Source organism: Sorex araneus, chromosome 3, assembly GCF_027595985.1.
Source record: "Sorex araneus isolate mSorAra2 chromosome 3, mSorAra2.pri, whole genome shotgun sequence".
Taxonomy (NCBI): Eukaryota; Metazoa; Chordata; class Mammalia; order Eulipotyphla; family Soricidae; genus Sorex; species Sorex araneus.
This window is the reverse complement of record NC_073304.1, coordinates 97,003,455-97,017,211: the sequence shown is the minus strand read 5'-3', so window position 1 is coordinate 97,017,211 and position 13,757 is coordinate 97,003,455. Positions and strand designations below refer to the sequence as shown.

General features: G+C 46.5%; 1 protein-coding gene across 1 annotated transcript in view; it reads left to right on the top strand.

Moving 5' to 3' along the window:
• SCAPER (S-phase cyclin A associated protein in the ER) overlaps positions 1 to 13,757 on the top strand; it is a 363,121-nt gene that overhangs the window by 317,301 nt on the left and 32,063 nt on the right. The window contains exons 28-29 of the mRNA XM_055130600.1: positions 4,958 to 5,195; positions 10,254 to 10,403. Of these exons, the coding sequence (XP_054986575.1) occupies positions 4,958 to 5,195; positions 10,254 to 10,403 (388 nt within the window). The remainder of the gene's footprint in view (positions 1 to 4,957; positions 5,196 to 10,253; positions 10,404 to 13,757) is intronic.

Here is a 13,757-nt window from a genome sequence, read left to right as displayed (position 1 = left end):
ATTTTTTAAAATAATAAGACAATAAAAAATGTAAAAAATAATAAATAAAACTTAAGCAACATATATGTATTTAAAAATAAAAGATTTGGGCACTAAGGATGTGGGAGCCAGCAGTCTGGAAACATGGAGGGGGTTGTGGGGGACAGCCCACCCTACTGCCACAGTCTCAGCTGCTTTTGTGGGTGACTAGGGGGTGCAGTGGGGGCAACTGAGGTTTGGTACATAAGTGGTTTAAAAAAAATGGAAAGGGCGGGGCTGGAGCGATAGCACAGCGGGTAGGGCATTTGCCTTGCACGTGGCCGACCCGGGTTCGAATCCCAGCATCCCATATGGTCCCCCGAGCACACCCAGGGGTGATTCCTGAGTGCATGAGCCAGGAGTGACCCCTGTGCATCGCCCGGTGTGACCCAAAAAGCAAAAAAAAAAAAAAAAAAAAAATGGAAAGGGGGCACTTGATTCGTGGTGCCCACACAAACCTCAGCTATGCTGTCTTTCAGGGCAGAATTTGCAGGCTCTTTGCAGGGCCTTTTCCATCCTGCTTTTGCTGTCCCTAACACATTCTAGTTTTCTTGAGAAGTTTTTGTCCCACTAAGAGAGACCAAAGCAAAAGAATATGGCAAAATTGAGAAAACCCGCGAGAATCATATCCGAAATTTCAGACCTGGTTTTCCCTATCTTGACCTGCGTGTTTAAGGAAAACTTTTATAACCCATACCCAATATGAATAAGGCCTTTCACTTTTTTTATTATAAACATTTAGGCTTAAAGTGATTATAACTGACAGTTAAGAGCAACAGGAGCCAGGGGCCTGTCCATGGACAAATTATCTGTATTTCAGGCTGAATCAAAAGTAAACATTCTCTAAAAGTCCCTTCATTAGTTCTGTGGAAGCCAAGTATAGCTGCTCTCCCCCTGCACCCTGCCCCCTAGATCCTACGGCTCACTTTGAAACAAATGGTCTTTCCCATGAAGCACCATTATATGCAATTTGAACCATTTCCACATCTGATTTCTTGAGTGTTTATTTCATTGATTTTTCTAAATCGGCCTTTTTTTTCAATCAAGAGAATGTTGCAAAAGGTCTTGGGCTGTGTTCTGTCATCTGTGGTTACTAGTTTTCTGAATAATCAGGTGGGATGAAGAGAGAGGAGGTCCTATTCAGATGAGCCTCACTTGTTTTTCCTCTAGGTTCTTGCATTTGTGTCCTCTTTGGAAGAAGTTGTGGCTGGAATGCATGTCAGCTAATAAATGCTTAGAAAGATGAAGTGTGAGAACACATTTTAAATGATATGGTTAGGGGCCGGAATGATAGTACAGCAGGTAGGGCATTTGTCTTGCACATGGCAGACACAGGTTCGATCCCCGGCATCTCATATGGTCCCCTGAGCACTGCCAGGAGTAATTTCTAAATGCAAAGCCAGGAGTAAACACTGAGCATCGCCAGGTGTGACCCAAAGCAAAATATAATAATAATAATAAGTATTATGATTATATTGCTGAGTCTTTGCCTTGGGATTTACTGGTCATTGGTTCTCAAGCAGCACAAGCATTAATTAAAGGTCAGTGTTCTGAATCAGAGCAGGGACACCAGAGCCACCAGCAGCCCTGTCACTCCTCCCCAGGCTCTGAAGGCCTATTAGAAATTAGCTCTAGGGAGAAATGCCTTTCGACTTGTCATTGGTTCTAAAAGCCAGTTGGTGTTAAACAAACACAGACCCCTTTTGGGAACCTATGTAATAAACTCAGACACATTAATCTCTACTCACGTCACTGGCTGGGTTTGACCCCTGCCTCTCATGGAAAGGAAGGGTGGGAGAAAGGAAGGCCAACTGGCTTTAGGAAAATCCGTTGAAAGGTTCAGATATGCCTGTACGCAAATAAACACCATTTCTTTTTATTCTGTTCTTGAGGCCCTTAAGAAAAAGAGGAACTCACCGTGATGGTACAAGATTACATTACAGTGTCTCTGTACATTGCTTTACCATGTTCATTTAATTTCTGAATTTGACTTAAGAGAAGGCATGAAGGAAGAGAGTCACCTTCTGTCTCACCTGGATAGTTTTGTTCCTTAGATAAAACACTATCCTTAAAGAATCAAAAGTGAAGCCGGATGGGACTAGAGAGATAGTACAATGGGTAGGGCATTTTCTTGCACATGTTCAACCCAGGTTTGATCCCCAGCATCCCATATGGTCCCCAGAATACCACCTGGAGTGATCCCTGATCACAGAGCCAGAAGTAACCCCTTAGCAACCCCAAGTATGGCCTCCCCAAAACAAACAAAAAAAATGGAGGCAGGGAGAAAGCTCATTGGGCTAAAGCCGTGCTTTGCATGCCAAGTTTGATGCTGGCACTGCCTGTTCCCTTGATCACGAGCCAGGTGCAGCCCCCAAGCACTCCCAAAACAAACAAAATAAATTTTAAGAGAGTAAAAAGACCTTTGGTGTCACCACTGCCCGCTACACAGATTTACTGCTGATAAATTTGGGTAAAACATAATTACCCAATGTCTCCTGGTCTCCAGGGCTTCATGAGTACAGTAAAAAGAGTAATACCTTCTTGCCAGCTATGAAAAGTGAAGAATGAAATGAGGTTAAAATATGCAAGTGTGCTTAGCAGAACCTATGATAGAGTAAGACGACACTATCTCATAAGAGCTGCCTTCTTGAGAACAAGACACACTGAGTTATCTCTGGCCAAGGAGAAGATTCAGAGGGTGTTCGATCATTGTACGACTGAAACTCAAACATGAAAGCTTTATAACTTTCTCACGGTGATTCAATTTAAAAAAATTTTAAATTTAAAAAATAGAAAATGTTTTTTAAAAATTGTCATTTGGGGGTTGGGAGTTTTGGCCACACCCCAGAGGTGGCTCAGGAGTGGATCCCTGCCCTGACCAGGGGACCATATTCAGTGCAAGGGGTTTGAACCAGGGTTGCGGCCACTACAGCCTCTTGCAAAGCAAGTGCTTTGCCCCCGGTACCAAAAATAAGGGCCGAGCATCCTCCCTCAGCAGAACATCAAGGCTGCCTCTGCTCGTCATGTGCATGTTGTCCCAGGCTAAAAGAAGTCACTTGTCAGTGACTGGCCCCCCTGGAGCAGTGTCCTGTCCCGAGAGTCTGCGCAGTGGTTAGGACAGGAGCCGCCCACGGCCTCGCTTTTCCTCAGAGCCCACCAGGCTCCCTTCCTGCTCTCCAGCCCAGGGGGTTCCCTCGGCGCCGACCATCTCTGAGACCTGTGTTCTCCCCAAGACTGCATGAGACAGCCAGAAAAATGAGAGGCCACAGTCTGCTGGAGGCAGGGAGGTGTCTGCGAGGTGACCCCAGTCCCATCTGCAGCACGTTGGCTACAGCAAAGGCAGAAGGTCTAGGTACGGTTTCCAGGGAAAGGAGCAGGTTAACTACAGATTCTTGGTCACGAGATGCTTCGAGTATACCCACATGCAGCTGTGAGATGGTGTTGTCGGTGTTCAGAGTTCATTTGCTACTGCCTTGGCTTCTTACTCATCCAAAGCCCAGCCTGTCACAGTACTAAACTGACTTCATGGTAAAAAGTTTGTCAAAACTGGGCCGTAGCAGTGGTACAGTGGGTAGAGCGTTTGCCTTGCACGTGGCCAACCTGGGTTCAATCCCCGACACCCCTTATGGTCCCCCGACCCCTGCCAGGAGTGATCCCTGAGCGCAGAGCCAGTAGTAAGTCTTCCTCGGTACCACTGGGTGCCCAGCCATACGCCTCCCAAAAAAACTGCCAAAGCTTTTTGCATTTTGTCCCCTTTTCTTCCCCCCTCCAAAAGAAAAAAACTTAGAATAAACTCTTGGGTAGGAGAAGTTGTAACAAACAGGCGTAAGCCTTTGGTTTGAAACCGTGATCATCTCTCTCTCTCTCTCTCCTCTCTCTCTCTCTCTCTCTCTCTCTCTCTCTCTCTCTCTCTCTCTCTCTCTCCTCCCTCCCTCCCTCCCTCCCTCCCTCTCCCTCCCTTCCCTCTCTGGGAGAAGCTGCCCCATTGCGTCCTATTGGCTCTGACCAGACCAATGAGGGGCTTTCAGGGCCCTGTCAGGGCAGTACCAGCTGGAGAAGACTGAGTTCTTCAGCCTCTAGTCCCCGTGGTCTACTCATTACCCTAGACCACATGCACGCCCCCAGAACTTGTCTTCATTCCTGTCCGTGCGCTGTATGTTCTTTGTGCGCAGTTGCAGATCGTTCTCCCTCATGAATGTGTATGGGTGTCCTGAAAAGTTCCTGGAATGTGATCTTTGTCTACTCTCCCTCTGTTGAGCACCAAACCAGACCCCTCACCACACACACACACACACACACACACACACACACACACACACACACACACTTTTTCTCTCTCTCTCTCTCTTTGAAGCCCGTACTCTCCATCCGTGCCAACTGCAGTGCCTGCCTTGCCAGTGAAGCCCCTCTTCTATCCAGTAGTTCTGTCCAGCTTTTTCTAGGACAGCAAACTAAGCCAGCGCTTTCTTGTTCTGGGGAGTCTGATCCCCACACCTGCTTTGCCAGTGCCCCTTGGAGGTAGAACTAGGGGCCCTCAGAAACAGTCGCAGCATCTCCCGACCTGTGTGCCACCAGATGTCCCCTCTCCTGGCATGTGTGTTTGTATCAGAAAGGAAGCAGTGGTGTCATGTGATCTCCAAGTCCTTGCCCCTCTCCTGTGCTCGGTCCCACCTATCCAGGCTTCGAACCCAGACCTGGTGGGGATACCTGGGCAGCAGAGGTCAGGGAGGGAGCTGGCGGCCCCAGCACTGGGTGAGCCCATCTGCACAGGGAAGGCAAGGACAAGCCACCAGCCCCAGACCACATGATGGGGAGCGCTGCCCAGGTTCCTTGAGGCGTCTTCTTGCCTTTGTACACAACTCCAATGGCTTGCTTGTCTCGCTGCGTGTGCCCCAGATTCAGTCGCTTTCTCTTCAAGAGTCAGATGCTCTCTTATCAGATCCTGCAGCATATTTGACAACAGTCGCCAGGAGCCCACGGGACTGACGGCGGCTCTGCAGGCCACGGACCTGGCTGGAGTCCTACACATGCTCTACTGCGTCCTGTTCCACGGCACCATCGCAGACCCCGGCGCCGCCAGCCCCAAGGAGAGCTATGCCCAGAACACCGTCCAGGTGGCCATCCAGAGCTTACGTTTCTTCAACAGCTTCGCGGCCCTTGACCTGCCCACCTTTCAGGTATCACGTTTTGGTCAGTGTTGTGAACTTAACCAAGAGTGAATGTTTGAGTGTGCACGGATTGGGAGGATTAAACTACAAGAGTAAAGGGAGTTAGGGCCACAATGGTGCCTTACACGTGGGCCACCCCAGTTAGACACCAGCACCACATAGGGTCTTCTAGCTCTACTGGGAGTGACCCCTGAACAAAGGGGTCAGGGTGAGCCCTGTTCACCACCGGCTATTGTCCCTCTACCCCCACCATTTTTCTTTTTTAAAGAATAAAGGGGATTAAAATCCAAAACACTATGTTTTTATCTCCTGGAACTGTATTATGCATGTGAGAATTACATTTCTCATTTATCCTCACAACAACCCCGCAAAGTAGAATTTTACAGATAGAAAAGCTGCAGGTTTGTCATTTACCCAAGAATGCATATGGCTGAACTGAAACTGGTACCATGATTCTTTGACCTCAGGGCTTGTGCCACTCTGCTTCTTATAAATCTGCTGTCTTGATTTCTTTAGGTAAAGATATTATCATCCCATCAACTTTTAAATGTTAAGAAAAGTAATGGTTTCTTGTATAAACAGAACCAAAAATTAGGTAAATTGTTTTGATTGATAAGACTTTCTGTAGATGATTTAACTGATTTGTGTCCAGCGTAAAGTGCATGTATAGTTAAATGTACAAACGCCTATAAATTAAGTTTTTATAGCTAAGGAAAGAAAAATTGCTTTTATGCTATTACACCAGACTTTCGGCTTAAAAAACAGATTTTTTTTTTAATGCAGGAAATTTAATTTTCAAAAACACTGAACCTTTGGAACAGAGCACACTCCAAGGACTAGGCTTTCTCTTCCAGTTTATTAACTGTCAAGTGATTTCATTTAAAAAAAGAAAAACTTGGCAGATGATGAGCCCATAATTTAGATGAATTGCTTTGCTCAGAGGGAAGAAGTTTCCATAGATAGGAATAATGAAAATGGTGGTCTTTGACCATCCAGGATGGGAGAAGTGCTTCTGTTTGTAGCTTGGGGCAGATGTGCAGTTTTTGTCTTCCTGTCACTGTGTTTGCAGCAGGAAATTAGTAAGTAAAATTGTATCACTGGATTCAGTACCTTCCAAGTCTGTGCAGTTCATTTTCCCAGTGCCAGAACAGAAACAAGGTCCTGAGCATGAAATGCTTTTCAGTTTTAAAGGCAACTGAACTAGGTTCAGATGGTAAGTAGTCAATATGTCGAGTTCTGAGAGTTTTCAACCACACCTAGGACTCTGATCTAGAAAATGCCAGTGAATCTGTATCTCCAGGACACCTAAGTCATGGTGTTCTCTGTGAAAGTGATTTCTCTGTCCTTCATGTAGTTCCACAGGTTTTTATCGGGGGCCGTGGAGTGGGGCGGGGGCAGGTGGCAGTGGAAGGAGTGGGATGGGATGGGATGGGTGTTTGGGCCCTGCTCAGCAGTGCCTTGGGGCTGTCCCTGGCTCTGCTTAGCTGTCAACCCTGAGCAGTGCTTAGGACTGACTGACCAAGGTCTTCACCAAGCAGGGCAAGCCCCTTCACCCCTGTATAATCTCTCCCAGCCCGCAGATGTCCTTCTTAATTCTTCCCTTCCCGTCGTTCCTAACTTGGGGTTTCTGTTTACAGTTCCTATCTTATTTCATTTGAGTCCATTTGTCATCTCTGTTTCTCATTCTCTCCCCAAACTTTATTTCCACAAACCCTTTTCCCCCAGGGGCTCATCACAATAAGGCTGGCTTACTCCTGCTCCGTGGAGAGGGGCTTCAGCTGAGAGGAGACTGAGTGGGGGGAGGAGAAGAGAGGCAGGTGCACTCAGGTAGCTGGAAGTTGGCATTATCCAGAGGCTCCCTCACTCCCGTGTTTGATGCCTGGATGACTGAAAGACTAGGTTTGGGGGCTGGAGCTATAGCACAGCAGGTAGGGCATTTGCCTTGCACCCAGTCGACCCAGGTTCGACTCCCATCACCCCATATGGTCCCCTGAGCACTGCCAGGGAGTAATTCCTGAGTGCAAAGCCAGGTGTGCCCCCAAAAAAGCAAAAAAAAAAAAAAAAAGACTAGGATCATTGAGGACTGTTGGCCACGTACTCTACATGTATGTGACGGGGGCTTCTCAAAACAGCGTGATGCTAAGTGGGAGCACCTCACAGAAGAACCAGAAAGAAGCTACAGGTTTGAGGGTTTGTGGGGAAGATGGGGAAGCCACACCTGGCAGTGCTCAGGGAGTTCTGTGTTCAAGGTTTGCTCCTAGTGATTTGCTCAGGGGGACCGTATGTACAGGGGCTAGAACCTGGACCTCCTGCATACAAAGCATCCATACACACATTGAGCTGTCTCTCTGGCCCCAGAGACAGCATGATTTTTTTTTAATTTTTATTTGTTTCTCACTTTATACATTTATTTATACATCGTGGTTTACAAAGTTGTTCATGATGGTTTGTTACAGGCATGTAGTACCAGTCCCACCACACCTCAAGCCTGTCCCCAGCACAAGCCCACAATAATTGAATGTTTTTTAAGGGCATAGTCTCAGACGTTATACAGAAATTTGTCATAAGCCTTCCAGATTCAAGGGGACAAGACTTATGACTCTTCTTTTTATGAGAACTGTCATATTTAAATCATTTATTTTCACCACCACATACACAAATGAAACTATCTGTCCTCATAGACATCATTGTTAGAAACATCGATGATCAGGTGTATAATACTCAAGTAAATTAAGTAAGTACCAGTTTTAGTAGGTGAGTATCAGATAAAAGTCTTATTTTCTTGGTCATTAGGGTCAAAGAGATTCATGTTCTCGTTCATCTAAACAACTGACTTGCAAAAGTGAAAAATCCAGGAGCCATGTTTATAAAGACTAGGAAGAAAGATTTTAGGTACAACATTGGGTCTGACCTCAGAAAAACCTGGAAGACAAATTTATGAATTGCCCAGAAGGATCAAAGGAACTGGAGAAGAACATGGTATTGAGATAAATGGTATGACCCGCCGAAGAGTTAGACAAGATGATCAAGCTATAAGATCTTTGGCAAGTCATTCAAACGCTTAAGACTCGATTTCTCATCCATATAACAGAGCCTAAAAGTACCAACCCCAGAAATCTGAGGACTAAACAAAATCCCAGAAAAGTGTTGTGCTCAGTAGCACAGAGCAGATTGGCAGGAAGGCGGGTTTCCTGCACATCTGCAGGTGTAGAACCTCCCCCAGATACTCAGCAGGCCTTGAGTCCCAGTCAGGACAGGAGCTGCATCCATAGCTCACCTCATCCCTCTCCCAAGCCGTGAACCCAGGTGTTGTGTGTGAGCACCCGTCTTGGAGCAGAAACAAAAGACTGCCCAGGACGAGTTTCCACTAGTTCTCTTGTTGCGCACGGGCAAAGCCGTGCTACATGCTTCTCTCCCGCAAGCAGAGGGTCCGATTTCCCTCTGAATCCTTATTGGCACAGATGGCCTTGCGAGCCGGAGAGAGGGTATTGCATGCTCTCTGACAGTTTTTACAATGGAAGGGGGAGTCTCAGGAAACAAATCACTGTGTACTGACTTGGCAATTAATTCTGGCTAAAAAGGAAATATAGTTTCCTTGAAAAATTGGTTTAATTTCTATATTCAAACTTACATGCCCCTTGACCTGCTCTTATCAGTGAAGGTTAAACAGAGGGCACTGGGTCACAGCATGCTGGACGCCACTAATTAAATAGGGGCCCCCAAGCTGAAAAGGTGTCACTAGTTGATTTAAAGTTGATTTAAAGGAGCAGAGTCCCCTGCCACCACCGGAAGTCTTTTTGGGGCTAAAGAAAATACAAAACATTTTGTCTCCATTGCAGCCAAGACGGAAGGCACTTTTTACAATCTAACACTGATGTTGTTCGGCCATTGTCACCCAAAGAACTGGGCTTCCCCCACCATTAGGAAAGAAAATGCATTTCAGTCCGCAAACTGCCGCAGACCTGACCTGGTTCAGACCCGCCAAGACGTCCCATCAGGAGATGAGTTTAAAACGCAGCCCTGGCGCTTCATTCCAGAGTGGGCTGCGAGCGTGTTCTTGGGCTTCGCCTCTCCCCTTTGCCCTCCTGTCGCTCTGTCTGCTTGACATGTTTATTAAATAGAAGCTGTGAGCTGCACAGGCGGGCGAGCGCTCTCCTGCCCGTTGCCCACCACCAGCAGCCCTCCTCCTGTCTGGAGAAAGGATCCCAGAAGCCTCATAGCTGGGGGGCGTCCCAGTTTGTTTTTTCTTTTCTTTTTTCTTAGGGGTGTAGTTGTACATTTTAGTTATATTCTCTTGTTATATCTTTTGTTACATTCTTTTGTAGGTGTACATTTTTGTTACATTTTTGTTACACTATTTTGTTACATTTTGTTAAATAATGCAGAGCTATTTATTTGAACAATAACTAGTTGTTATTTGTACGTCTCTTCTGTATGCATCAAAGAAAAATATTTAGAATTGTATTTTTATTCCTGTGTACTAGAAAATGTTTTCTCCTTCGACCTTATCAGGGGCTGGAGGAAAAAAAAAATCGCAGGTTAGCTCAATGGTAGGTAGACTTGTAGGTGAATTTCAGATGTTCTTCCTTTTTTTTTTTTTTTCTTTTTGGGTCACACCCGGCAATGCACAGGGGTTACTCCTGGCTCATGCACTCAGGAATTACTCCTGGCGGTGCTTGGGGGACCATATGGGATGCTGGGAATCGAACCCGGGACGGCCACGTGCAAGGCAAAAGTCCTACTCGCTGCGCTATCGCTCCAGCCCCAATTCTTCTATTTTCCCACAGTTTTTCCAGTGAAAAAAACAACATATTCAAATGGAAGAAATAGCCAGGCTTTAGGGGGATAAAGTACTACCCCACCTGTTGGTCTGCTGTGCTCCAGCCTCTGTGTCTGCTCAGGTTGGGTATCGTATCTCTAATGGTCATTTACCTCAGCAAGAATCTCTGCACTGGCATGTTTAAGCAAAGTGGCCAGCAAGCATGCAGGCCGTTGCACCGCGCCGGCTCTGTGATTTGCAGTGCTGCCTCTCCCAGGGCTGAGCTCTAACGGCTCCTTGTCTGTCAGTCCATTGTAGGGGCAGAGGGCTTGTCCCTGGCATTCCGGCACATCGCCAGCTCCCTCCTGGGCCACTGCAGCCAAGTCTCCTGTGAAAGTCTCCTCCATGAGGTCATCGTCTGTGTGGGCTACTTCACTGTCAACCACCCAGATAACCAGGTAAGGGGCCCCGGGAAGTGGCGGCGGCTGAGAGTGTGAGGTATGGGAGTGAGAAAAGGCAGGCTTGCCTGCTGGGACCCAGCTGCCCTGCGTAAGGCCTAGCAGTGGCCTGGCTCTGAGGCCACGGCTCTGACCTGTTTCCGGGAGAGTTAGTTGCTTAGCACAGAGGCTTTGTTCCACAGCCACTCAAGCTAAATCTTTCTCTTCAAGTGTTTTTGATTTTTGTTTTGTTTTGTTTTGTTTTGTTGCCTTTTGGGTCACACCCGGCGATGCACAGGGGTTACTCCTGGCTCATGCACTCAGGAATTACTCCTGGGGGTGCTCAGGGGACCATGTGAGATGCTGGGAATCAAACCCAGGTCAGCCGCGTGCAAGACAAATGCCCTACCCGCTGAGCTATCGCTCCAGCCCCTTAAAGTGTTCTTAAACCACACAGAACCTTCCACTTCCTCGACAGGGGGATCCTCATTCTCTGTTCTGTCCCTGCATATTTGTCTTTGGATTTGTTTTGGTTTGGGGGCCACACCCGGCAGGGCTCGGGGCTGACTCCTGGCTCTGCGCTCAGGAATGACTCCTGGGGATGCTCAGGGGACCATTTGGGGTGCTGGGAATTGAACCGGGTCTGCCGTGTGCAGGGCAAGTGCCCTATCCACTCTCCTATCTCTCCGGCCCTGCTGTGTGGGTGAAGTAGCTTGCGTCTTCCAACCCAGGTGATTTTGCAGATGCTGTTAGTCGGTGCCGTGTGAAGCTGCTCTTCACCGAGTTTGGCTCCGTGCCTAGAAGCTTGCCAGGGGGCGTTGGAGGAGAGTCTGAGATGGCAGGGCCCAGCCCTTCCTAGTTGCGGAGTCCTTCGCTCCTAACTCTTGATTCCTTGGTCTCTTGCAAAATTTCATTTGTAAATTAAACCCTTGTGCTTTAAGAAACTGGGAAGCTGGTGTTATAGATTGAAAGAAAGGTATAGTAGAAAAATGTTTCTTCTTATTTTTAAAATAAGAACTCTGCTCTATTTGGTACCAAGTTTGATGCTCACATATCATGTAGTAATTCCTGATGCCCTCATTCATCCAAAGCCTCCTACTTAGAATCCTTAATTGTGTGGGTTAAAGCTCAGAAAAAGACGCAGGCAGCTCTCAGCCCTCGCTCTGAGCTTACCAGGCTTCACTTCAGGCAAGCGTCTCACAAATGTGCTTACTAGGGCTGTTAGCCTCCAACAGATTAGACCAGAGAGAGGACAGGAGATGGCTGTAGTGTCAATGGAAGTAGCTACATATTAAGAGCTGAAATTGCTTCCTGATGGAGAGAAAAGGTGAAAACAACAAACAGTAGGACAGGGCTCAAGAACTCCGAGACCCCAGCTAGCTGGGTTCAAAGGACACTGAGCCTTGTCTTCATGACTACCAAAAAAGCATGGTATTTTCATAAGCACTTGTTTTTAATTTCTCTATTACAAAAATGTCCCTTACTGATGGTGGACAGGATAGGCAAGTGTCAGAGATGGAATCACAGTTATTCGCTCTCCAAGATAACCACTGTTAACAGTTTGCCTGACTGCCTTGTAGTCTCTCTTCCATGGCTGATTTTTCCAGTTTGTGAAAAATAATTAACATATACTTTATGTAAGGGTTTGGGTTTGAGGGCCACACCCGGCGGTGTTCAGTGCTTACTCCTAACTCTGCACTCAGGGTTCATTCCTGAGAGGGCTCAGGGGATCCTTGGGGTGCCAGGGATGTAATTGGAGTAGACTGCATGCCATGCAAGTGCCCTACTTGCTCTCCTATATTTCTATTCCTGCAACTGTATAAGTTTTCAATATGATGGTTTAATATTTATATGTATTGCAAACTGCTTTTTTTAATTGAATCACCATGAGATAGACCCTTACAAAGTTGTTCGTGATTAGGTTTTGATCATACAGTGTTCCAACACCCATCCCTCCACCAATGTACATTTCCCACTACCAATGTCCCCAGTTTCCCATCACCCCCCCCCACCCCAGCCTGCTTCTATGACAGGCTTTTCTCTCTCCCTCCCTCCCTTACTCCCCCACTTTCTCTCCCTTCCCCTCTTTCTCTTCCTCTCCCTCCTACTCTCCCTCTCCCCCTCTCTCTTTCCCCCTCTCTCCCTCTTTTTATCTCTCCTTTTGGGCATTGTGGTTTGCAATACAGATACTGAAAAATTGTCATGCATATCACTTCACCTACTTTTAACACTCAGTCTTGTCCAGCATGATTATTTCCAGCTATTATTGTCATCCTCTGTTCTCTCTCTTACCTACCCTTCACCCCACACACACTTGTGGTAGATTCCGACCATGGACCAGTCCTCCTAGAGTATTGCAAATGGTTTGACATTAAGTTTCATTAAAGTTATCATATAGTAATAAATTTGTTATGATCAGAAGTTTAGCATTGGGGCTGGAGCAATAGCACAGCAGGTAGGACATTTGCCTTGCACATGGCCAACCCAGGTTCAATTCCCAGCATCCCATCTGCTTCCCCAAGCACCGCCAGGAGTAATTCCTGAGTGCATGAGCCAGGAGTAAACCCTGAGCATCACTGGGTGTGGCCCAAAAAAAGCAAAAAAAAAAAAAAAAAGAACTTTAGCATCCTATGCTTAGTAACTTTAAATGCATGCTCTGGTATTGCTAACTATAGTCACCATGGTTACATCTCTAAATCTTATTAACTTATAATTGGACATTTATACCTTCTGGCTGCCTTCATCTGTTTCATTCACTCCTCTATGAATTTTTTTTTTTTTTTTTGCTTTTTGGGTCATACCCGGCGATGCACAGGTGTTACTCCTGGTTCTACACTCAGGAATTACTCCTGGCAGTGCTCAGGGGACCATATGGGATGCTGGGATTTGAACCCGGGTCAGCCGCATGCAAGGCAAATGCCCTACCCGCTGTGCTATCGCTCCAGCCTCTCCTCTATGAATATTTTTGCATAGCTGCTACTGCAACTTCATATGCCTTCATGTCTTGCATTATACACTATACTTAACATTATATTGCAAGTTTCTTTGGAAATGTCATTCTTTTTTTTCAGGGGGGTCACACCCAGCAAAGGTCGGAGATTACTGCTGGCTCTGTGCTGAGGAATTACTCCTAGTGGTACTCATGGGACCATATGGGATACCAGGGATAGAACCCAAGTCAGCTACATGCAAGGCAATCATCCTACCAGCTGTACTATTGTTCTAGCCCCACATTCTTTTTTTTTTATTTATTTTATTTAATTACTGAATCACCATGAGGGTACAGATACAGATTCACACATTTTCGAGCTTGTTTTTCCCTCATACAATGTTTGAAAAAACATCCCTCCACCAATGCCCATTCTCCACCACCAA